Source organism: Oreochromis aureus, linkage group 14 (assembly GCF_013358895.1).
Source record: "Oreochromis aureus strain Israel breed Guangdong linkage group 14, ZZ_aureus, whole genome shotgun sequence".
NCBI lineage: Eukaryota > Metazoa > Chordata > Actinopteri > Cichliformes > Cichlidae > Oreochromis > Oreochromis aureus.
Window position 1 is genome coordinate 35059794 of NC_052955.1, and position 27195 is coordinate 35086988.

The 27195-nt window shown below is 41.1% G+C and overlaps 1 protein-coding gene across 2 annotated transcripts in view; it reads left to right on the forward strand.

The window, feature by feature from the left end:
• Positions 1 to 27195, forward strand: part of zgc:153039 (uncharacterized protein LOC767698 homolog) — an 87428-nt gene that overhangs the window by 42478 nt on the left and 17755 nt on the right. For both annotated transcript variants that reach the window (XM_031735478.2, XM_039622663.1), the window contains 2 exons: positions 3951 to 4033; positions 16675 to 16799. In XM_031735478.2, coding sequence (XP_031591338.1) covers positions 3951 to 4033; positions 16675 to 16799 — 208 coding nt within the window. The remainder of the gene's footprint in view (positions 1 to 3950; positions 4034 to 16674; positions 16800 to 27195) is intronic.

A 27195-nucleotide genomic window follows, 5' to 3' on the forward strand; every position in this document is an offset into this window, starting at 1 on the left:
GAACATGATGCAGAAACACTGCTATCTTCTCTGAGCCAAAGTTCATTTAAAATTAACTGAGGAAAACTGTTCTGTGGTCAGATGAAGCAGAATTTGAAATCCTCTTTAAGAAACTTGGATTCTTCATCATCCGAACTGAAAACGAGAGGGGCCAGCTGGTTTGTTATCAGTAAAGCCTGCATCTCTGATGGTATGGAGATGTATCAGTGCCTGTGGAATTGGCAGCTTGCATATCTGGAAAGGCTCCATCAATACTTAAAGGTATACACAGGTTTAGAGCAACTTATACTCCCTTCGAACAGTGAAGGCCTTGCATGTTTTAGCAAGACAAAGTTAAACCACATAGTGCATCTTTTACAACAGCATGGCTTTGTAGTAGAACAGTGCAGCCGGTCTGCCTGCAGTCCAGACCTTTCACCAGCAAAACAGAAAAGAAAATACAGAAACAAAGAAAATATGACCCAGGCAGCTAGAACCCTCTATCAGATCAGAAGGGACAACACTCCTTTTCCCAATCCAGATGTTCACAGGCTGTTGTTTAAAGCAGATGGGATGCTACACAGTGTAAACATGGAGCTGTACCAACTTTTTTTTTCTCGCTGCCAGAAAGTTTCAAAATGAGCAACATGAAATAGTAAGAAGACTCAGTGTAAACATTTGATATGCTTGTGTGTTTTATTGTGAATAAAATGTGTTTTTGAGATTTTCAAATTACTGCTTCCTGTTTTTTAATTTAAATTTTACACAGATTAAAAGAAAAACATTTTGTTTGTACCTTCACCGTGACAGGAGATCCAAAAAGCAGTCCTAATATCTAGCAGAAACTTTTTGTCGTGTGTAGGTCCATGTGTAGGCGGGTGGTGTATTTCAGGGATCAGTGGTGCTTATTTCTTTTCTTTAAAAAAAAAAAACTGAACACAAACCCTCTGAGTCAAAGCCATTCCCATATCAAGCGAGTGCAGCATTTGTGTGATTTCAATCACTTCTCTGTGTGAGTCGACGCTGCCTGCTGCTTTGTCGTTATTAATGACTCTGAGCAACTTCCTTATCCCGTCCTCTCCTTTTTTTGTTAAGTCTGTTGCAAATGGATTTGGCCCGTTTCTGTCTGTGTGTATAGCCACACTTCTGTGCGTGTGTGTGTCAGGGGAGATAAATGGCCGTATTAGTCAGAGTTCCTCGATGAAGTGATCTGACGGAGCAGAGGCAGACGACTCTGGTACAAGTCTGTTCACTCACTGACAGCCAAAGGGTTAACTTAAGTTAGATTAATCTCTTTAATTAAGAGTCAGTGACTGTGGAACCATAAATGTGTAATGTTCTTGTAGGAGAGACTCTGCGTGTGTGTGTGTGTGTGTGTGTGAGAGTGTAAAAGGGACAGTAGGATCATCACGTGTGTGTTGTTCTGGTTGTTGTCACTCATGCATGCTGCTCACTGCTTAACCTTGCCACTGTCCTATGCAAACTAAGTGATGGATGCGTCAATTTTCACCAACACACACACACATACACACACGCACACACACACAGTGAAAAGAAGTTCTTTGTTTTTCCTCCTTCTGTCCCACACCTCTTCCATTTCTTTCTCCTCTCTGACTTGCTAATCTCTAACTCCTTCACCTCTGCCATGCCTCTCTCCATCCTTTCCATCTCCCTGCTGTGCCGCATTGATTTGACTTTAAAGTCGCGCTGATTTAATTCCAGTCCTTTATCAGCTGTGAAATTTACTCTTAAACTCAGATCCCCCTCGACCGCCCGCTTCGTCCCTGCACCTCCTGTCTCTCCACAGTGTGAGCCTCGTTTTCGTCTCCATAGTCTTTCACCAGTCTTACCTCTTTTGTGCTCAGCCAACACAGGGTTCAAAGTAAATACCATCATCGCCACACAATGAAATGTCGTGCAAGCTATGAGACGTATGTAAATGTATGTAAATGTCTTTCAATAGACCATACAGGCCTGTAAGGTATTAAATAGAGTGACGCGTCGGCTTAGTTTGTCTCCCTCGCTGTCACCTGCCCACTCGCTTTCCCTCTCTCTCGCTCTCCCTTTTCAAAGCAGACATTTAGTTAATTACATAAATTTTGTGCAAATGTCAGTAACAGTAGAAAATACCATCCCCAGTGAAAATCAGATCTGTTCTGTGCACTTTACCATCATCGGTTATTATTTATATCTGTTGCTCTTGGAAATAAAATAAAAAATGGAAAGAAAGCAGTAACAGAATCTAGTGAGTCGAAGCGGGATCGGCAGTCGCTTCCAGGAGGGGTTTGTTTTTTAAATCTCATACTGTGTTAATATCTCCCTACTTGAGTGTAATGTTCAGAATTTAAAGAGTGACAAATTAGATCGTTATAGGGACTTGGATGTACTTTCAGTAATACATACCAGCAAAATCTTGTTTATGGTCATTGCCTTCACTGTTGCACGTGCAGACTGTGACAGCTGCACCTCCATTTCAATGTACAAATGGCTGTGCTGCACACCCCAGGTTACGAAAAGCAAGAGGTACACAACCATACAAAACGACACTAAAGCGTGGTGCACACCAGCAGTTATGACTTAGCTTTTCACGTCATTCACATTCATGAGGTCGAAAAATGTCACACATAAACTAAGCATTAGACCAGAGGCCTGCAACAGGCACAATGACTGACACCTGTGGGGTATACAGCAAAGGAAGTTCAATACAGCCAGGCTTTCTTTGGATCAGCTGCTGTGACAAAACCTGAAAGCCCAGTGAGGGATAATGGATATCACAACGTTAGTTATCAGTGTTTTCTGCTATCCAAGCTTTCTATTTCTTCCTCACATGAAAAGAGTCGTTTTGTGCACCATGTGACTCTTCTTCCACACAAAATAATCCCTGTCAGTTCTGCCTACGCCAGTCAGAGATGATGACAATGATAAAATGGTGATTAAAAATCTACAAAAGTAGAAAAACAGTGTTTTTTTAAGCTTTTGTTATTTTTACTGCAGTAGTTCTGAAAAATCAAAACACAGATTAAAAATGATGAGTTTCCTCATTAGAAGCTGCACATTAGTAACACAACTGAAACTATAAACTGGATATATTTAAACATCAAACGTTACTTTCATAGTCTACCAAAGGTGTGGAAATTGCTTTAGTTTGTCAGCACATCAAAATAAAATTGCACATATAAACTGTATTTCCTTAGCAGAGAATCTATACTGCAGAGAATCAGTGAAAACATGAAGCTTGTAGCTGATTTTGAACTGAAACTTAATATAAATAAAACTCTGAACAGGTTATATGTTCATAGGCATAAGTTACCATGGTGATTTAGCCAGTTTTAAAAAAAGGATCAATTTTTGTGACACGAAAACTTTAAGCTCAACATAGCTTGCTAACCCAATAATCGTGATTCTTAGTACACCCCAGTGCTCTACACTTGCTATTTAACTTCCCCAGATATCGACACTGTGTCAAGCTGTGTCCCCTTTTCTGCTTCTACGAGCACATTTAATAGATAACACTGTCTATTAAAACCGAGGAAGACCATTCGTTACAATCTTTCACTGATTAAGCTGTTCTGTTGACACATGCTTTACTGATGTGAGCATGGAAGACTGTTGTTACGGTGACGCTGCTGCTAAATATTTGTGGGGTGGCTGTAGCTCAGGTGGTAGAGCAGGCCACCTACTGATCGGAAGGTTGGTGGTTCGATTCCTGGCTTCCCCTAGTCTGCATGCCAAATATCCTTGGGCAAGATACTAACCCCAAATTGCTCTCCGATGCATCCATCGGAGTGTGAATGTTAGCTAAAAGAAGCACTTAGACGCATGGGTGAATGCACAAATTGTGTAAAGCGCTTTGAGTGCTCAGAAGAGTAGAAAAGCGCTATATAAGAACCAGTCCATTTACCAAATATTTTAATGCTAAGATTCAAAAGGTCACTGTCTTCATTGTTTTTGTTTTTTTCTCACGTCTGCAGGTAAGGCGCTGTGGCTGGCTAAGAAGACATCTCACAGTGGCAACCCTTGGGTCTCAGTGCTGATCTCCTGGTTTCTAGTGCAGGTTAGTACTGATAAGCAAATCAGTATCAGCAGATAAGTGCACCTTTATATCACGTCAAGCAGTACTGCTAAATAACTGTAAGTAAATGTTTTGTAATCAGTGTGTGGGCTGAGGAGAAAAGAGTCTAATGTTAGAGATTGTCCTGTCAGCTTCATGTTTTGTACAAATCAGTATGAGGAAACATGTTTTGAATGGCAAAATTAAAAGCAAAGAAATGCTGTGTCAAAAATAAGAGCTTCAGTGATCAAACGTCCAAACAAGACAACACTAGCCTTAGACTTGGCTTTCAATATTTCACTGAAATCAGTAACATTCTTCTATGGGAGATATAATTCTCAGTGCATAAGGAAGGTAGAGAACCTTCAAACAAGCCAATATTATTTCTGTATAATTAATGCAAGGTTGGCAAGGTAGGGGGACAAAATCATCGGGAATTCTTGTTGTTTGGATTATTCAGTGTTTTTCAAAGAAACTTTCCTCAGGCAAGAAGATCAGAAAGTTCTCTCTCCCTTCAAACTAAACTTATTCATTCACCAGTTCAGCCTGAGCAGTTTGATGTCTTTGTTTTCTATCACTGCTCAATCTGCATCCACGCACACCTGTCATAGTGCTGCTTAAATTTGTGCATTTGCATTAAACAAATGGCACCTGAAGTCAGTTATTCTGTCGACTAATGCGTTCCAAAGGCGTGCTTCTGCATCACTAAAGTCTCTTTGGTTTAATAGCGTTCAGTGAATTTTCCAGAAAAGTACAACTTACTTACTTTAAGTAGTTCTACTGTGTTGATTGGTAGGTGAGGATGCTGAAATTTCCTTTCCTTCCCCGTCTTTTATTAATAACACTTTAAAAATTTCGATAGACAAAGAGATATAAATAAATAGAGAGACAGACAGACAGACTGTGGGATTTGCAGAGGATAGCAGCTGGGAGGAAAATGGATCAAGATGAAGTGCATCTCACTTTTGTAACATGGTTACAGACTGCTACCACAGAGGCAATATCTGTCAGATATCTGACAGTTTATAATGTTATTCATAACTGCTGCAGGCATTTATGTCCCTTTAGATTAAAGTGGACCCATTATGTGTTTCTTTATTTTTCTGTCATATATATTTTGTTACAATGGTGGCTGCAAAAGTTTCAAATCGGGAGGCCAGTCGATGTAAATGTAATCCCTGTGAGCCAAAAGGTCAGGCTTCAGACTTCTCACTTCATTTCTCCAATCTAGGAAGAACATCCATCCATCTGTTAGCTCATTTTTTTGCCACTTTTCTGGATCCAGGTTGCAGGAGCACAAGTCTAAGCAGAGAGGCAGAGAGCTTTCCTCCCTCAGCTCTTCTGAGGGGGCTAGTGAAAAAGATGTAGTCCCTCCAGTGGGTCTTGGGTCTGCCCCTGGGCCTCCTCCCAGTTGGACATGCCTGAAATACCTCACATAGGAAGGACAAAGGAGGCAACCTAGTCAAATGCCTGAACCACTCAAACCCCCTCCTTTCAGTGCGGAGGATAACGTCTCCACTCTGAGCTTCTCCCAAATGGCCGAGCTCATCGTCCTGTCTCTAAGGGAGCGGTCAGCTCATGGCCATAAGTTCAATTCAGTTCAATTCAATTTTATTTATATAGCGCCAAATCACAACAAAAGTCGCCTCAAGGCGCTTCATAGGTACAGAGAAAAACCTAACAATCATATGACCCCCTATGAGCAAGCACTTTGGCGACAGTGGGAAGGAAAAACTCCCTTTTAACAGGAAGAAACCTCCGGTTTGTGAGGGGAGGAATGTAGATCAACTGTTAAATGGACAGATTCACCTTCACTCTCTGTTTACCATCGCACATTGAGCCCATCTGTCGATCTGTCAATATAGCCCTCCCTCTGCACTTTCCTTTCTACGATCATTAGCATGGTGTTAGTCTTCAACCCAACAACCCACTTCACTTATAGTGTCGCAGTTGTAAATAAAACACAACCACATTAGTATGTTTTAACATGCATACTTATTTATTTATGCTGAAACATAAAAGCTATTTCAGACATGGTTACTCAGGAGACTACAATAAGAAGCTCAAAGTGACAAACATTTTGTCTTTCTTCACACTTGGACCAATCTATGACTGCATGGATGAACCTTTCTTCAGCCTGATGGGGCTCACATTGAGTCTTTGCTGTTAATTCCCACTGCACGCACCAATATCATGATGTCAGACACACATGCCATGAAAGTGTGCTTTTTAGAGCTTTGTTAATAAGCAGATGTTTAGTTCAAGTTAATCAAGATAATCAGGTGTAAAAGGCTGTCAAATGAATTCAAAACCTTTAAGTGGAATTAACTTTATACAACTTAATCCATTTAATTCCTTTAAGCCTTCAGCTTCACAGTATAAAATACACACAAACTATTTAGAACTGTCCAAGAATAAAAATAGGGAGGTGGAAAACATTCAGAAGCATTTTTGACAAGTAAAATTATAGCTAAACAAGAGTAACTTATCATCTAATTGATTCACTTCCCATCTGGATTCATTACTAGCAACAACTGGGTGTGTAGGTGATTAAAGTGTAGAGGCAGTGCAAACTGAACAAGACTGAACAATATCAGAGCAGCTGAATGGAACAAACTGGCACTTTTTTCCCACTCTGACCAATAGACAGCACATAGTGTTTTTCTCTTCTATTGTGTCACCTAAGTGGAGGAAAGAAGCCAATTTAGACCAGGAGAAAATATTGGCAGAGGAGAGGAGGGTGGGGATAGAGATGAAGAGCAGGCGGAGGATCTTAGGAGCAAATAGGCCTGACTAAACCATCATTATCAGAGGTGAGTGTTAAAGGCTGAATGGCTTGTCATTATTTGCGCCCTCTCTTTTTCTCACTCGCTGTCCCCCTCTCGTCCCCTTCTCTTCATCTCCGGCACTCTCCAGGAGCGGAGGAGGAGCAATTAGATGGAAATCGTTAGCTGCGTCGCCGCTGCTGCCATCATCAGAAATCATTGACTCCTGTCCTCTTTCTCCCTGCCTCTTCCTCCACCATTTGAATGATTCACTGATGACAAAAGTCTGATTGTAATCTTGCCTTAAACTCTCATGTGCCGCGGGATTGAAAAGGAAGGAGGAGGGAAGAGGGAGGCAGGGGCCTTGCTTTGATTTTTATTGGACTTCTAAGTAAAGGAGAAATGATCAGGGAATGCAGGGAGAGTAGAAGCATAAATGGTTGAAGAGAAGATTAAAGAGCATAGGGTTGGATGGTGATCTGAATATATAGGCTGTAACCCAAGAAAAATGAATGGTATGAAGTACGTATGTCACTTCCAAAGGACGTCAATAAACTTGGCAAAAACAAAACAAGATGAACCAGACAAAGCCGCAACAGCCTGGCACTTCCTCCTCATGCTGGTCACCAACTTTGTCACACACTGCTGTGTGATGGCGTCCCACTCTTCAACTAGCATTTGTCATATGTCAACCAATGTGGTTGTGTTCAAAGCTCTGGCTCTAACAGTACGCCCAAGCTGATCCATAGTTTTGATTCTACTATCCAGCACTAATCGGGCACTGATCGGGCACCCAATTCTCAGCACCTGGGGTACCAGAAGCTCAAAACAAGAGTACATTTCTTCAATGCAACCCACATACTCATCTCTGCTTCTCAAGCCACAAATGCATTTTCCTTACAAATTTGGCATCATTTAAGGGGAAATATACCATTGGAATGCCTGCTTAAGAATTATTGCCATCAAACACTATTGCAACAAAGAAATCATTGATTAAACACAAATGTTCCTACTTTTGTGTTAAGTTTAGATTATTGAAAACCTTATCTGATTTAAAATTGGCTGAGCCCCTCTTAAAGATTAGCTCTTTGTGAACTTTCGCTTTCGCTTCAGAGAAGCTACTGTGTTGACTTTTTGCTTTAAATTTAATTTTGTGGAAATTTTATGATAAACTTGTTCATGTGGTACTTTCGATGCACACACACACACACACAATAGTGCCACAATTTAAGTTGTTGGGACAACTTAAATTGCTGCTGTTGGATTCGGATCCAGCTTTCATCACTGTTGATCCTTGACTGGTCATTTTTACACTGCCGGTGGTGTTTGTTAATGTTTGACCACAGTTTTAGGCTTGTGTTGAAATCAAAAAACAGTGCTACAGGCCGGGCATTTGGTTTAAATAATCTCAATGGAATCTAAAATCTTGTGAAGAAACGTGACAGATGGGAACATTTTTGATGACTCGTAGGAAGCAAACCAACCACTACGGCAGTGGCTGCCTATGAAACCAAACCAATTTATCAGTCACAACCCTGATGGTAAAGAAACCTGACAACGGGTCACTTCAGTCAGCTTACTGGAACAATTCAGACGGATACAGACCTGTCAATAGCCACCAGGTGTTCTCCAGCCAGTAATCATGAATCTTGAGTTGGATATAAGAGTTGAGGGGGGCTATGTTATGGACGGGAATGCAAATTTAATCTGAAGTGAGTGCTGATGGAATCTGTGTTATCATAAAACACTTCCAAAGGTTGATTCTGTTCATCTGGATGTAGCGTTTTCAGTATGAGAAACGTTTCGTCACTCATCCAAGTGACTTCTTCAGTCTGAGCTGACTGCAGGCTTCCCCAATCTTATAAACAGTACATTTGCATAATGACTGAAAGCAGCCCACTGAAGGAACAATGGGCTGGGAGGTCAGTTCCTTCATCGTGATTATGCAAATTCTCATGACCATTGATCAACAATCACTGATCAAAGCCCACTGATCAATGGCCATGAGTACCATTCACAGAGAGTTGGGGAATGGCTGCAATCATAGCATTGTAAGAGGGCGAAAGATGTACCCTTAGGCCCCCTCCTCAATTCAGAGATGGTCTTTCCCTTTTCACGTAAATGGCCTTCTTGACTCCGCGCTCAAACCAGCATTCCTCCCTGTCCAGGATGGTACATCCTCATCATTGAAAGAGTATCCACTGGCCTGTAGGTGTAAATAGACTGTGGAGTCCTGGCCTGACGAGGTAGCTCTTCTGTGTTGTGCCATCCACTTCGCCAGAGGTTGTTTGGTTTCCCCCGATGTATAAGTCCTGGCAATCCTCCTGGCACTTAACAGCGTACACTATATCACTCTGTTTGTGTCGGGGGACCCGATCCTTGGAGTGGACCGATTTCCTTCATTGGGCTGGTTTCAGTCATTATGCAAATGTACTGTTTATAAGATTGGGGAAACCTGCAGTCAGCTGAGACTGAAAAAGTCACTTGGATGAGTGATGAAACGTTTCTCCCACTGAAAACGCTATGTCCAGATGAACAGAATCAACCTTTGGAGATTTACTTACCTGGATGATTGAGAATGCATCAATACGTTATCATAAAACAGTTGTTTGAGTCTTTAACAGCCGATGGGAGAAAGCAGAACTCTGTACAACAAACATCTTTCCTCTTTGTTGGTGTAGAGGAGCAGTTGCAGCACAGACGCTCACCTCCTTGCCTCTGTGATGTCTTTATTTTTGATGTACAGTTTGACTTATGTCAGATATACTTTGCTCCATAGTTACCTTACAGACAAGGAAACTCCAGAGTTTGGGACCAGTAGCGGTCCAATCATTTGACATTCTAGTCTGTATTTGAGTGTTAACGTGAAAGGATCGTTTCACGTTTTATAAATACTAATATAATAAATTGTACATGTCTTCATAGTCAAGTTCTTTTATAACCCTCTTGAATGAAAGGTGAAAGCCTTCACTTTGCGATTGTATTAGTTTAAATTCACTGTGGTGTTGTACCGAATTGTCTCTGTCCTAACTGATGGACCCGGCTTTCTGCATCTGAACTTTAGAATGTGCTGTATGGTTGTTACCTGTAACGCTTAGCCATTTCTGGAAAAGCACATTTTTGTAGTAAAAAGCATTACTCAGCTTTTTCCACTTTATTCTTTTTATTTAATAAAAGTGTGTGTGCGAGCCCTTACACTGCAAGGACCTGTGTGGCAATTAATGCACACTGCTCTCCAGTAAAAACAGTGTTTTAAATCAGCGCATAATAGCAGGAGAGAGGTGGTGTGTGTATGCACACACAAACGCAACTCATTCACACCCAGTTGGTGTGCTGTCAGAGCGGTTGTACATGCAGGCCTGTGTCTGAGTTAATTGCTAATTAATGCTCTGGTAGAGCCAGCTCCCACGGGTGCACTGAAGAGACACCCACTGACTTTGGCTGTCAGAGGTCAGCAGTGCTCCCTCACACACTTTCTCTTTTTCACTTGTCTTCCTCTCTCTTCTTTGTCTTCCCCCACTTCTCCAGCCTCACTGCTCCCTCGGTGCATCTGGTGACCTGTTCTCCCCGCCTGTCAATAATGTGACATCATTAATTTCAACTCCCCACCGTTACATTTTCTACCCCTCTCTCTTCCTCGGTGTACATCTGCCTTATGGTGGCTGCTATCTCCCCTCCACACATACCAATAATATATCCTTGAGCTCATGAATATGTTCCCCAACTCTGGAGAAGTTTCTCAGTAGCAAATCATAAAACACACAATAAAAGGAGAGAGAGAGAGGCAGTGTTCTGTGTTTGTACAGTACAGCAGTTACCTCCTTGGTCTGTGCAGTCAGCCCCTGCAGCTCACAAACACATATAAAAAGCTCACTCCATGATGATGAAACAACTGTAGGAAATGTTTCATTCGGCACACAAGAGCTAATGATGGTCTTTACCTGAAAGATTTACATGCGCTGTTCCTCCACCAAAGTGAAGGTGAGGTGCTTGAGGAACGGAAGGTAGCAGTGGGGAAGATATCCATTTCTGACAATTTAGTCGTGTTCGCACCACAATCCAACAGAGATTGTTGCAAATGAGTGTAATTTACACACTGAATGAACAGCTAAGCTGTGGTTTGTGTGATGGTGATAATGTGTTGTGAAAGTAGCACACATGTATTACTGTGACATTAGAGTTTCGATCAAATGAATGATAAAGTTGAGCTGAGGAGGGGGGGGGTGATCATGTGTGTTTATTACTAAGGTTTAGTTTCATGTCAAATACATCTGAGATAGCTGCTTGTAATATTCTCTTGGATGTGGATACAGTTGATATTTACAAGCATAAAGTACAACATAGAATGAATTAAATAAATGTCACACATTCAGTGTTATTTTATAGTTTTGACGTCTTACATGTTGTGGCAAAAAAATAAACTAAAGAAATGGACAAGTAGTTTCCATCTTAAGAACTCTGTTTTCCCAATAACAGGATAACTTGTTGTTCCTCAAGTCTCTGAAAGTAGAATGGGAGCTAGAACCTGAACCATCCCTTAGCTATGCTACTAAAGGCTCAGATTGTTTGGGGAACCCCCTTTTCCACTCCTGTTGCATTTACAATCCAATACTGGATGTTTCACTACCCCAGGTGATGGTTGAGCAGATGGCTGCCCCTGACCCTGGTTCTGCTAAAGGTTTCTTCCTATTAAAAGGGCGTTTTTCTTTCCCACTCTTGCCAAGTGCTGCTGAAAGGAGATCACTTGATTTTGGGGTTTTCTTTCTAATACTGTAGAGTCCTTAGTGATAGGTTTGTAGCTTAACCCTATTCGCTAGAACGTTGAAGACAATGTAATTACACAGCAAAGCAAGACACGAGTAGGCAAAGTTCTTTATGTTTCTCGTGCACGGGAGAGAACTGGACAAACGCCGTTCCTTCGCTTGACCCCAGTTGCTCTCGTCCGCTCTCCCGTAACACTGCTCTTTTATTGAGGTTACATGAATATGCATAGGTTCATTAACATATGACGTCTACATACTGCTCACCTAATGCGGAGTTTTTAATGGTCAAATGCAGACCTTATTATCTCCCCAGAGAGCTCACTTCGATCATAATCACTGCAGTATATTACCCCCCCCCCCGACGCTAATGCTAGGTTGGCCATGAAAGAACTTTCTGCAGCCATTAACAAACACCAGAATAAACACCCCGAGGCTGCTTTTATTGTTGCTGGCGACTTCAACCACACCAACTTAAAGACAGTCCTCCCCAGATTCCACCAACATGTCTCCTGCCACACCAGAGGAGACAAGAGTTTAGACCATGTTTATTCCAACCTGGCTGGAGCCTACAAAGCAACACCCCTCCCCCACATTGGACAATCGGACCATCTCTCCCTGTTCCTCACACCTAGGTATTCACCACTCATCCAACGTGTGAAACCTGCTGTGAGGACAATTAAAGTGTGGCCAGAGGGGACAGACGCAGTGCTCCAGGACAGATTTAAAAACACAGACTGGAATATGTTCACCAACACAGACCTGGACCAGTACGCCTCATCTGTACTGGATTACATCTCCGAAACCACAGACAGTGTCACCACCCAGAAACGGATCACCATGTACCCCAACCAGAAGCCTTGGATGAACCGGGATGTTCATCTCCTCCTGAAGGCCCGCAACACTGCCTTTAGGTCAGGAGATGCACACGCCTACAGTACAGCCAGGGCTAATCTAAAGAAGGGTATCAAAAAAGCCAAACACCATTACAAAAAGAAGGTAGAAGAACACTTCTCCAACTCCAACCCCGACGCATGTGGCAAGGACTCCAGACCATTACAGACTACAGGACCACCAAACCCTCCCCCACATCCTTTGATGCCTCCTTCCTCAACGAGCTCAACAACTTTTATGCTCGTTTTGAGCGAGGGAACCCCACAACCACAACCATAACAGACATGACGCCAGACCACCAACCTCTGACTCTCTCCCCCACCGATGTAGGAGCGGTGCTGAGCAGGATCAATGTCCACAAGGCTGCAGGTCCTGATGGCATCCCCGGGCATGTTCTCAGAGCGTGTTCTGAGGAGCTTGCAGGAGTGCTCACAGACATATTCAATCTGTCCTTGGCCCACGCTGTGGTACCGGCCTGCTTCAAATCCACCTCCATCGTCCCGATACCCAAAAACTCCAACCCATCTAGCCTCAATGACTACCGCCCAGTAGCACTCACCCCATCATCACTAAGTGCTTAGAGCAGCTGGTCTTAGCACACTTCAAATCCTGTCTCCCCCACCCTGGACCCCCACCAATTTGCATATCGCCAGAACAGGAGCACAGAGGCTGCAGTCTCCATCGCACTGCACTCTGTCCTCTCAGACCTGGACAACAACAACACCTACGCCAGAATGCTGTTTATAGACTTCAGTTCAGCATTCAATACAATCCACCCTCACAACTCATCAGGAAACTGACAGACCTGGGCATCAGTTCCCTCATCTGCAAATGGTTACTGGACTTCCTGACCAACCGCCCCAACATGTCTGACTGGATAACCGCTGCTCATCAACAATCACAATGAACACCGTGTACCACAAGGCTGTGTGATGAGCCCTTTCCTCTACTCCTCTTCACCCACAACTGCAGACCTGCTGATGGTTCCAACACCATCATTAAGTTTGCAGATGACACCACGGTGATTGGCCTCATCAGCGACAACGATGAGACCGCCTACAGGGAGGAGGTGGATCGTCTGGCTGAGTGGTGCGACACAAACAACCTGCTGCTTAACACTGAGAAGACTAAGGAGCTCATCGTGGACTACAGGAGGAATGCTGACCCACATCCACCCATCCACATTAAGGGGACGGCTGTGGAGCGTGTGAGCAGCTTCAAGTTCCTGGGAGTCCACATCTCCGAGGATCTCATCTGGACGACCAACTGCTCCAAGCTGGTCAAGAAGGCTCACCAGCGCCTCTCTTCTTCTTGAGGACTCTGAGGAAGAACCACCTGTCCTCAGACATCCTGGTGAACTTCTATCGCTGCACCATCGAGAGCATCCTGACCAACTGTATAACAGTCTGGTACGGAACTGCTCCGCCTCGGACCGGAAGGCGTTGCAGAGGGTCGTGAAAACTGCCCAGCGCATCGCCGAGCGCCACTTCCTGCCATAAAGGACATCTACAGGAAGCGGTGTCTGAAAAGGGCTGGGAAAATCATCAAAGACCCCAGCCACCCATCACATAGACTCTTCACCCTCCTGCCCTCTGGGAGGCGCTACAGGAGCCTCTGGACTAAGACCACCAGGTACCGGAACAGCTTCTTCCCCACAGCTGTCAGACTCCTGAACTCTGCCTCCTGACATCTGACCCACGTTAAACTCATGGACTGAACATACACACACCCACAACCACTAGCACTTTACCACTACTGTACAGTTCTGTGTAAATAATCATTCTGTACATACGATAATTTTTAATCCTACAACTGTTTATAACTTACATAGTTCACATTTCTGTATAACTGTATATCTCAGATTTCTGTATAGTTTTTATTTCATATTTATATCCTGTTCATAGCCTGTACATAGCTTGTACTCACTACAGCCTGTACATACTTATAGTTATAGAATATTCATAACATACTTCACACTGTGTACATTATAACATACCATAATAGACCCATTTCTGTAATATACTTACATATCTATATTATTGCTAATATATATTGTAATATATCTATATCACGGCTAAAGCACTTTCTGGATGGATGCAAACTGCATTTCGTTGCCCTGTACCTGTGACATGTGCAATGACAATAAAGCTGAATTCTATTCTATTCTATTCTATACACACAAAGAGTACCTTGCCTGTGCGTTGTGTAAGTATGTGTGAGTGTGTGTGTTTGGGGTCAAGATGTGACCCTGTGAAGACTCCCCAAAGCTGGTGCCAGGAGTCTAGCGGTCCATCTAAACAAAAGGCTCTTACACTCAAACAGATATATGTGTGTTTGCTATACCATATATCAGCAAGAGAAGATACGACCTCTCCTAGGAGGTGTGTGATCTATGCCAGAACACTCTGAAGAGGAGTGAACGCACTCCCCTCTTCATGCTACACAGAGTTGTTACAGACCTCCTAGGATGAGACATTCTTTTCAATCTACAAATGATTATATACTTCTAAGCATATATGAGTAGATATTTCTAAGCATAAATGACAATAAACAATACAAATCTAACACTTAGCTTGCAAAACACACTGCTATAAGGTAGCTGTTGTTGTGAATTTGCTCTTTATAACTAAAACTGAATTGAAGTGAATAAAAAGTTTGAACTATTTACAAAAAGAGCAGGAAACCCTCAGAAATGAGTTTTCAGTTTTGCACAGCTCTCTGTGAAGCTTTTAGCTACTTATAATTTAAAAATGATTTGAATTTCTGATCTTAAACTTTGCTATCAGCATTTAGTGGCACATTCTACAACTTGTAGTTGGAGACAAGCAAGTAAAGTGAGTATTAGTCTCATAGTTGACACATTTTAACATGTACACTAAGCAGCTCCTGGCCCAAAGTCAATAACAAGATAATTTGGTATAAATTTAAAATTGTACTGTAGCTTTGTGTATATAACTTAGCCTTTTGCATTTCTTGTCTAAATGTAAGTTTTTCTTTTTAAGCTGTAACAGTCATTCAAAAAATAATGTTTTTTCTTTTACAGCTTAATAGTAGTGTGTTAATTGTAGGTTAATTACAAGGTTCTGGTAAAATGAGGGAAAAATATATATTTAAAAGAGGATGCATATGCAGCAACAGTCTAATACTCCAGTATCCAAAATGACCATTTCCAATCCACATTATCAAGTGACACTAAGTCCAAACATTAAGCTATGTCATTGTAATTTATTATGCTAAGTAAACTGTTGTCAGGTGAAACAGTCGAAGCTTTTACGGTCTTTATTCGCGACTTTCCCGTCCAAACATTACTCGCATAGAGCCTTGTTCACACATTCTCATATCAGGGAACATGGCAGGGAGCAGGGGTTATAATGAGGTCATCATTTCCCTGCTCCATTAGAAGTCAACTAGTGCACCTCTGTAAGAAAGGGTGAGTCTCATACATCTATGTGCTGTCATTATTATTAGATGTACGGCTCTCCCCCTGAATCGGCCGCTGAGAATATGAAGTGCAAGCGGATGTGGCTGTATTGTCACGTAGCTGCCATAGCTAACATAGCTGCCTGTCTGAACAGCAGGCTTGATACCATCTTAATTAAAACTCAACATTAGCCTCAGTAAGTGGCTCCCAAAGTGGAGCCAGATGACCACCTGTGGTCCTTCCAAGATCCCCAGAAAAATGTAGAACAGTTTAGTTTAATGATGTCTTGCTCCCTAGATGCTAGTCTAATCTATCCTTTATGTCACCTCTTTCCACAGTGGAGCCAGATAATCATATCTCACAGCAAAAAGGTTTCTTGGGACCAAAACTCAATTATCTAGGGATCCTTGACTTGAAAATGTATGGAACCTCTGCCCTTGTTAAGACCTCACTTTAAATCCTCTGAGATATTTTAGCTCCAACAATTCTTAGATCTTGTTTCGACATGTCTGATTGCTGGTATTATTTTGTATATTTATTTTTTGTTATTTTATATTTTTGGAAAATATCCAGCTAAGAGGCAAACAAAGCTCAGATGTATCAGAGCAGCTGACATGGCTTTAACTTCATATTTTAGATTTATGGAAGTGAAAAGTTGTTAGGCGCTGGAAAAAAGCCATAAAAAAAGAATTAAAATGCACTGTTCTGACTGTAGAATGTAGTATTGCTGTAAATGCTAATCTCTTCTCTTCTCTGTTTGTCTTCCCACCTTCTTTCCCTGCTTCTTTGTTTTGGTCATTCTAGCTGGTCCTGTTTTCAGGGAAGCTCAACACCATCGCCAGCATTGTGACCATTTTCTTCCTGCTGGTGTACGCTGCCGTGGACTTGGCTTGCCTCGCCCTAGAATGGGCCTCGGCACCTAATTTCAGGTACACACACATCCGGTCATTTACACACACATGTAGACAAAGATTCTGTGCCATAATAAAGGCTTTTGGTCTTTTTTTTTCTTCAACATTTCTCCATCACTTTTTCCTGACTCACTGAGCACACCCCATTGTATGTTTTTTTCCCTTTGCTATTGTTTATGTATATGTGTATTTGGAGGTGGTTGTTTGCCAGCTGGATGCTGCTATAGCGACGGTGTACTAATTAAAAGACATAAAACTGGCCACTGCTTATAGCCCCATATTGGACAGGGACTGACAATAAAACTGTTTGTTTTTGTGGAGGTGCAGCCTGAACTGGATGCTCAAGCTACAGCGTGTGGAGATGCTTAGAGATTTAAATTTACAATGTTTGTGGTGTGTGTGAGAGAGAGAGTGTGTGTGTGTGCTGTGTTTGTATTCCTAGGATGCTTGCAGTGATTCTGATTTATAAAAGCTCCTGGAAACCATTCTCACATAAGAGTAGCACAACTATGTGTGTGTGTGTGTGTGTGTGTGTGTGTGTGTGTGTGTGTGTGTGTGTGTGTGTGTGTGTGTGTGTGTGTGCATGCACATCCCTGTCTCAATGACATCATGACACAGCCAGGCATTTGATTCGATCTGCAACTTTTTATGACTCATTTCATATTTTCTTTGTGAGGTGTTGATGGTGTCACACAAAAAATCTCTTGGAAAATCCAATAACCTGTATTATTGTTTTTTTTTTTTAAGATTCATACTTTCTCTGCTGGCTGTGAAATACATTTCCAACGTGTTAACTGCCACTGTTTTTATTTGTTATGGGGGAAAAGGAACTGTTTAAAAACCACACATCGCTTTATTGTTGTGACAGATTGCCTCCAGCGCTGCATTTGCCGTTATATATTCCTCTGCAGTGATAGTTGGAAATGAGGCGGAAGACATGTTAGAACACTTGCATCTGCCCACATCAAGGACACATCAGTCAAGTGAAGCTGAAATCGGGATACAGCAGCAAACGTCAAACATACTGTATGTGAGGAAAAACAAAGAGGTTGATAAGTAATTCTTGTAATATTGGATCTGGGCGCAGTGGGATTTATTCAGCTGTTCTCTGAACATTTAGGTGCGCGATATGAGTGGATTAAACTGATGGCTGCATATTGGAGCTGAGCACCACAATTATACTCCTAGAGAGCAGTTTAGGCATTGAATTCCTCACTTAAGGACATTCACACAGAAGGACAGCACTTGTAAGCAACAACAACTGCTTCTATTTTCGATATTGAATGGAACCATTTATTCACAATAGAACTATTGATTGGGACACGGTGAAGGTTGAAGATGAAGCGATGCCTAGGAAAATAACAGAGAAATATCATTAGGTGCCCCTTCAGTGAGTCTGTCTGTCCTGTGGATGAACTCCCAACTTCATTGTACTGCATTGCAATAACAGTAGCTATGCTAGTTGTTGTTCTGTTTTGCAGTATTGGTTCACTTGGCGTAGCAACAAATGAAGCAGGTTTTCACTTACTGAAGCTCTTGTTTGCTTGACCCTGCAGCTTGCATTAAATCTTGCATCTCTAAAGCAGCAGAGATACAATCATCGCCAGCTGTTGTCCATGATGTTGGTGTTTGAGTGTGTCCTACGACAGTACAGCATCCTCTAGCCCAGGGGTCAGCAACCTTTAACACCCAAAGAGCCACTTGGACCCGGTTTCCAAGCAAAAGAAAACACTGGGAGCCGCAAATACTTTTTGAAATCTAAAATGAAGATAACACTGTATATATTGTTTTTTTTTACCTTTATGCTTTGTGTGAACAACTAAAGTAAGTAAGTAAAGTTTATTTATTAAGCGCTTTTCACAGACAGGCAGTCACAAAGCGCTGTACACAAATATTAAAATAAACAATACAATCAATAGACATTATACACAATGTAAAAGATCAAAATATAACTAATGTAAAGAATATAAAATTCGTAGATTAACAAAAGGCTTGTTTGAACAGAAAAGTTTTTAACTGCTTTTTAAAAGAATCCACAGAGCAACTAAAGTGTGTTGCTTATGAAATCCATGAAGTGCATTTATTTAATTAACACATTTTGAACTCTTAAAGAAATATAACAAAAGGAAAGACACCCAGCTGAACTAAAATGATCCATGTAGCAAACAAAAACTGTTGTCAGCCGCCACCCTTATATCGCCTTTGGGCTTTTGGAGCCTTGACCTGACTTTTAAAAAGTAATTGGAAAAAATCACTATGCTGCTAAAAGATGAAAAATAGATATTTGCAAAATTCTGCCTAAATATGTATTTTACCTGGTTAATGTGTGTGGCGGGGCGTGGTCTGCAGTGCCGCTGCAGGGGAGTCGGACGCACCTGAGCGGCACCCGCAATCACGCCTCGCTGCCTTAAAGTCTGTGCTCTCTCTGCTGTTGTGTTGTTGGGCTGTGAGCTGAAAAGCTACAGCCGGCTGTATGCGTACAGCAACCGTGTGTGAAAAGTGGTCAATAAAGAGATGCTGAAAAGCATGTTCATGGAAACATCGTCAGGTCTGCCGTGGTACGAAGTCACTTTCATCTTTACGCAGGACTGTAAGCTGTCGTCTGTGAGGCGTCTTCACGGTGGAGAATAGCTGCTGACATAATGTGGATCCGAAGATCCATAACTGGCATATCTGGAGTTGAAAGTCTCGATAGATGCACAGCGTTTCGGCGGGTATACCGGCTTCCGCGAGTGTGACGCTTATTTTGAGCGATGGAAAATAATATAGTATAATTTTAATTTTATATATTTTAATATCACAATAACTTTCCAATTTAGAACTACAAGTTAAAAAAAGAACTAAACACAAATAAAATACACTTCTGCTAGATACTTCTAATTTATTTTCCCAAACCACCCTGAGCCGCAGTACAAGGACTAAAGAGCCGCAGGTTGCCAACCCCTGCTCTAGGGAGACAGCTGAGCTGTAAGGATTGCCACAGACTTTATCAGGGGTATAAGCTAGCTAGGAAGCTGGCTAGTTAACAAAATAATAGCATGGGGATTTTTCAAAGGTAAACGGAAATAAAATTTTACTAAACTGAACGAAAAACTGATATGTGAGGAATCCCTCTGGTAATATTGTTTAGAGGCATGTGGCATGGTTTTTTTTTTCTTCAGTTTTTTCTTGCATGCATACAATGTGTATTTACCGCAACAGAATATGCCCATATCTATAAAATACTTATGTGTTCATAACTGCTTTGAATGGACTGCCGTCCGGGCCCTAAAAGTGCAGAATTAAAAGACTGTGTCTTTTAAGAAAATTTTATGTTGATGATTTTTTTGTAGGTCTCAGATAACTACTAAGAAGCAGCAGAAATATAGACAGATAGCAAGTGTCTTCCGTAACGTGTTTGACCTCCATCCAAGCGTGTTCATACTTGACAGTTTCCCACTTAGCAAATTAACTCAGCTGTTAAAAATCTCAATCTGAAATCCCCATTTCTGAATATGACCCGCTGAGTCAAATTAAGTCAGTATGGCACAGAAAGGCTTTAGATAGCTTCACCGATATTAAAACATATTAACAGGAAAAAAGGCAAGAAATCCAAACAAAAATTTTATATAAAATGTACATAAAACCCTGTGAAACAGAGACATGAAGCAAAAGGGAGACAGAAGCAGAAAAATGTGGAGAAATAACATGCAAACATGGAAAAAATGGGAACAGAAGGCTGATCTGATACTGATGAAGAAGCTGTGCATCTGCTCTGTAGCTGTCTGCTCACTGAAGCTAGCTGAAGCGTCTCCTCTTAGCACACCTCCACTGTGGTACCATGAAAAGCACCACTGCTCACTAGAATTAGACTTGGTTATCACGACTTAGTAAGAACATCAGTTAAAAATGCACCTTTAATAACTTCTTGTAAGTATCATTCGAGTTTGCTTCCCTAATATTTTAAGTTTGGTTATATTCCAGAAAGATAAAAAAAAGTTACTTCCTCTGTTTATCTCTGGAAACTGCTGCACGACCAACAGTTCAGCATTGGAGGATCTAAGAGTGTGAGTCGGTGCATAAACATGACAGACTGTCAGAAATGTAGCGTGATCTGAGCCCATTTGAGGTTTATATTCTGTAGGATACTTAGAGGTCAGTGAAGCTCTGTTAAAATGGAGCTGATGTCCTCTTTATTTTGGTAATAGCCTTGCCACAGAGTTCTGAATAAGCTCGAGCAAAAGCTACTGAATCTTTGGAAATTCACTCAAAAGCACGTCTTCTATGGGGGAAAGTTTTGGGGAAAGTTTTCACTTTGTAATGTGGCGGAAATGTTTCAAAGCTGCAGTTCCTTCATCTGTATTCTTTCAAATTAGCGATGGCTAACTGCCACAGGAGTGCACTGTGGACACCAGTACACACTGTATACTTTAGTGAACAACGGGTTGCTCAAAAGTAAGTGTGAGAGAATAAACAGCTTTGAGTGTGCCACATTCAGTACCCAGTGTTTCCTCTGGTGCCCTCCATGTAGAGTGCTGTGTACTATCTGCTCATGCCTCGTTATCACTATGTGACCGCTGGCAAAGGCTACAGGACACAAAGTTAGCCTCAAAACTTTTCCCACTATCCCCTCTCTGGAGCTGATAAGATGATGTGTGCACCCCCCCCCAGCTGTTAATTCTGTTAGTTCACTGTTGCTGTGTCACTGGGCAAATTTGAACGCCAGTTGTTTATGTGTTTATTCGTTCAGTTTTTTTTGTCTCTCTCTGTGCTCTCTCTCTCTCTGCTCTCTGTCTGGCTCTCTCCCACATCTCTTTCCAGGCGAAAAGAATTAAAAGCCATTTAGCGCTGTCTCTCCCCCTGAGAACTACTCTGTAATTAGCATAACTAATTTAGCAGAAATATTTCCCTTTCCCTTAAATTTGCTGTTGCGTAGGGGAGGGAAGGGGGCTGCAATTATGATGTAGCGGAAAAGATGCCTGCTTGTTAAGTGTGTCTGTGTGTGTGTGTGTGTGTGCGTGTGTGTATATGTGTCTGTCTATATGCGTGCGCGCGTTCATGTGTCTGCACAGAGAGAGTTAAGGTATGCAATTTTAGAGCCTGGGTGTTTGTCTGACATCCCCGTCACGCTTTCTGTTTTGTTTTTTTGTTTTTTCTGATCACTGATGTGTGAGTGCATGTGTGCGCTTGCTTGCATTCCCCTTTAGTGGTGTGTGTTTGAAGCTTTATCTTTATTTATGCGTTTTTGTGGGAAGAGGCTTGTGTTGGCCGCGGCTTTATCAGCAATGGCCCCAGCTGCGTGGAGTGGTCCTGCTGCTGATGCTGCACAGGCACCAGCCACTTGGACTAGTGGCTTAAACGCGCATGAACACATGTGCATGTAAAACACACACACACACACACTGTATGGCAGGGTCACTGGCCAAGAATCAGGACACAACTGTGTGCTCTGCATTGATGCCAAAGGGTGTTTATGAAAGGCATAGAACTCACAGATGCAGTGACCTTCAGTTAGACAAAAACTAACTTTTACCAGCGTGTTGCCATGTGATGCCCAAATTACAACCGTGTTCTCTTTGATCGTCTTTGTAATAACATGTAAATTGACCAGCCATCAGCTCCAAAAACAAAAGCTGGGTCAGTCCTTTGTCCAAATATGAGTCAGCCTGTGTTATTAAATGAGATTGGGGTAGTGTAAAAATCCAGATGGAAGGTCTGGATGAATGAGAGAAAATAGGTTGTTAGAGAGTCATTATCTGTTAATGGAGGGATCTGACTTGATGATTGTCCGGTATAAAGTTGCCTTACAAAATTCAGTTTATTGTATGAGAATAAAGCATAATTTGAAGTAGATCTATATATTTTATGTTATAAATCTGTATCAGTAAAAAGTGTGTAAGTTACACTTTAAAATGAATACATTAAAGTAAACATGCTAACCCCTGCATGCTGCAGGTATCACTGTTAGAAAGAGACAGTGTGGGTGCTGTCAGTTTGCAGCAAATTACAAAATATCTGCCAAATTTTAGTCTCTTTTCAATTTAGTTGAGCTGTTGCTGTGTAAAACAACTGGGAGCTAGATGGGAGCACATGAACACATACATTTTCTGTAGTTTTAAGTCAAGTCAATTCAAGTGGCTTTATTGTCATTTCAACCATGTGCAGTGGTAGAGTACACAGTGAAACGACACAATGTTCCTCCAAGACAATATTGCTAGACACAATCAGCACAGGACTACCTAAAGTGCAATATGCAAAAATTACAAAAAAAACCCAAACAAATACAGTGCAGACACAACAGTGCAATAGAAATGTGCAAAAGACTGAGCATTAACTTATTGAATGAAGGTGTGTATGTGTATGAGATTGTGCACTATCCAGGTGAGTAGTTTGATGACGAACAGCCAATTTGCTTCTTAGGTGAGTCAAAAGGTGGAAACGGTGTGACTTGCCCAAATGGGCAAGCTGCTTTACGCTTAACTTGCCCAACATATTTTTTTTTTTACAGGCCTTCAGGCACTGTTTCATTTATTGTGTTGGAAGCTGCCTTGTACTGACCTTCTACTGTTTGCCCTTAAATTCTATGGCAACCATTTGTGGTTAAACTGCATTTCAGGTGTTACAGAAAAGGAACACTGTCAGTTTTAAAGGAAGTATGAAAAGTACTGCTCAGCTATAAAACTGTTGAATAGTATCTTGAAATAATCAACATTTAACTCTATGGCATATGAAATCATACAGGAAGGATTTAATATGGAGGGAAATCGAGGAGAAACCTCGACTCAATATTGTTAATAAGTCAATAATGAATTAACAAATATTGCAGACTTTAAGTGCAAGTGCCCATGTAGCTGGTGGCATATTTTAAACTTTATTGTATTCTCAGTCTCATTTGGGTCCACAGAGGTGTAACAGTGGACAGAATGACAAAGCCTAAAAACACTATTTGCTGCCTTTTACTCTCAATTTCAAATATGCTTTCTGAATCAACTTATATAGCCATAAATATCACAAGAAGAGCTCTTTCCCTGAACATAGCGCAGTAGTACGTTTATCACACTCCCAGTGGAAACAATTGTTTAAACAAGCTAAGAAACTACATCCCATAATGTCTTCTTGCTTAACTTATTCAAATGAAGGCTGGAAAAAATAACCCTTGTCACTTTTTGTATTTCTCAGCTGAGGTTGAAGGACTCTTCTGATGTGTGCCGAGAGTTACCAAACAAAATTTTGTTACATAATGATAATAAAGGATTCTTCTTCTTCTTAATGGATTCTAACTTGGATATAGCATATGAAAAGACACAGGGAGGAGCCAATGTAGGGGGAAATTAGTCGGAAACCTCCAGAGCAGAAAGATGAAGTTAGCATGGAAGTAACAACCACTGTAGTTCCTCTAGGTTTTGCTTGAGGCTGCGTCCAAAAGGAGGTTGATTCCAACTGACCTCCATCTTTACAGCTTGGTACAAAAAATAGTTTTCGCTACTGTGGATAGTGAGGTATCTTTGAAAAATGTTTTATAACCCGTCTCTATGCTTTTGCACCCATGCAGTTTATGGATGCAGCTTGCCATTCAAGCTTGCTTGCATTAACCATTAACTTAGCCATCCACCTTTTCATCTATGCAAGCCAGGTACCTTCAAGCTTCAAAACAACAATATGATCAAGCACTAATGATCAAGCTTCAAAATGTGAGTCCAAAACTAGTGGGTAACAGAATGGCTACATCCATGTTTTTTCCTGTATATGGGCCGAATGGTACACACAATTCCCAGTACATGTTTTTTATTAATAGAAAAAATTGTTTCTATAATAGGAAATATTCAAAAATATATGTTTAGTCATAAACCTTGGTGAAACAGCTGGACCCCCCACAAAGCATGACAAAGTAATTCAGAAAGGTATATCTAAAAGACTTTGCAATTGCCGGCAAATATTATGTGGAAAGTTTATTTGCTGGTTTGTGAGTCATGTTACCGTCTTGTTAGTGTCTTGTTAGTGTTAGTGCGGCTGATGAAACTCAGTATCAGTAAGCAGCTGTATAATCATATTTTTAAAATGCAAAGTGGATTTCCGTGCTGGATTTTAAATGCAAGAGGACCTGGGAGTTTGGTGAAAATCTGTGTGAAACCCGGCCTGTAATTATTCCTTGGGTGGAGAGGGTGTAAAATCTCAGACATTGAAATTGCCGACAAAAGCAAGTAATAGGGAAACACCCCACCACCTCTGAAAATAAAATCCTGTCCGAGGGAGACTTCAGCGAACGATATATTGAGGTATACGCTTTGATGTTTGATCCGTTTCATGTTGAGTTAGTATAGTTTTATCAAGTGCTCCAATTTTCGATAAAAGGCTGATGCTGTAATGTACAGTGGATAACCTTTTGCAAATTGCCATTCATATTCAGCGACTGTGGAGTTCATTCAGTTTTTATCAAAGCTAAAGAATCCCATCACCATTCAAATGCACTTCAGTATCAGTAAGTGAACACATCACACTTCATAATGCCGTGACACTCTGGCTCTGACTCTAAACCCCTTCAGTGGAATAGTAAGTGGTGCCTCCGTCTGTTGTTGGTTCAGGCCATTATGCTCATTTCAGTACAAAACCAGGTCTAGCCAAGCACTAGAAATCCATCAGCATAGCAGTTACCTATTTACAAAAGCATTATCACATTATGATTTGAAGGCTCTCTCCTGTTTCACAAATAACTGTTGCTCTCTAATTGCAGAAACATGCAGGACTCCCGCATGACTTGGATAGCTTGTGTCAGAATTAGCTGGAGAGAAAATGATCTTATGTTACACATTTCAGCTTCCATGTTGTTTATTTAATTTATGTAAATTCATTCAAAAATGATCACAGTTAAGCTCATCAAGTTGCTTTCAGACACCATTAAGGAGAGCTCCTCTGTTAAATGCTTCCTTTCAGTTAGTGATGATACTGATTCAGTATAGTCGATACTCAGTTTACAGATGTTTTTTAAACTGATATTTGTTCATACATGAACACCGTCACTTTGTATCGTGCTTTGTGAAGTCAAGTCAACTCTGTTTCTGTAGCCCCACAACACTAGTTTCTATCAGCGGCCTTTTAAACCTGTGTAACAAAACTGTACAGTAGGATATCTGCTTTTCCTCTACTCAAATTCAAACTACATAATATCAGCCTGACCCAAAAGATTTGCTGATTCAGAACTGAGTATGGACAACACAGACAGGAACTGATAGTGATTTGCTGTGACATATGTCAGAGTGTAGGATTTCTTACAGAAAGACAGAGGCCTGTAATATGAGGGAGGAGCTTGGCGAGGTGACTTGAGCTTTAATCCCTGTTTTTCCTGTTATTGAGATGCATCGCAGTGGTAACTTCTGGAGCAGGTTATGTATGGATTAAGAGATCAACGCACCAAGTCTACCACCTACTGACCAATCAGTTCTCTGAAAGGTGACCTCACTATTCTTGAAAGATTCCATAGACCCCAATGTGCAGGCAGTAAGAAGATCTATACGATTTACAGACCACCCTTTCTGTTTTGTTTTGTTTTTTATCTTAAAATGCAACACCTAGGGCTTGTAGTGGATGACCTTTTTGTATAAAGTTCATTTAGCAGTTTTATACAAAAAAGATAATTTGGACATCACATTGCACTAATTAATATAGCTGTTACTGCTAATTGTGTGGCGTGTTAGGAAGAGCAGCAGAACTGATTTATAATGTTTGTCTGGTTCTTTACTCTTTTTTTTAACGTTTTTACAGTTGCTGCATATATTTCTAAAAGCAGTTAGTAGAAGAACCGAGGTAATATAATCGATTGGGACTGTATGTTTTTAGAGACTGAGATACTTCCAAGTAATTAGGTGATAGTATTCAGCAATGACAGAAGTTATTTTTATGATAAGTTAAAGCCTTTTGGAATATGTTTAAAATAAAAGGTTACAGTCTAAATTTTTTCTGCTTATGCTATTATTGTTTAATTTGACAGGAAAACCAGAAGAGCTTGTTCACACACATGATCTGAAGTTCTAGATGTGTTTGTAGAGTACAAACAAATTCAGCTATGAAATATAGCTGAATCATGGATTTGTACACTAGTGTTGTCCAGTGTTTGCAGGAGATTGTCACTGGCTCCTCTTTGCTAGTGATGTTAGGTTATGAAAGATGACAAGCTGCAATTGATTGGGAATATTTTGCAATAAGACTTCAGACTTAGTAATTGTGAACATGTAGAGACAAAAGATAAAACGGTGTGTTTTCTAATGAAGGTATTCAACAGCAGAAGAGTAAAACCTTAGTAGGACAGGATACACTATATTCCCTTCAAAGAAAATAGAAGAGATTTTAAGAAAAATAATGATGCAAAAAACTTATCCTGCCATGATTCTCTTGTTAAATTGCATGAAGAGTTTTCAGATAATATTATGACTTCTGGTTG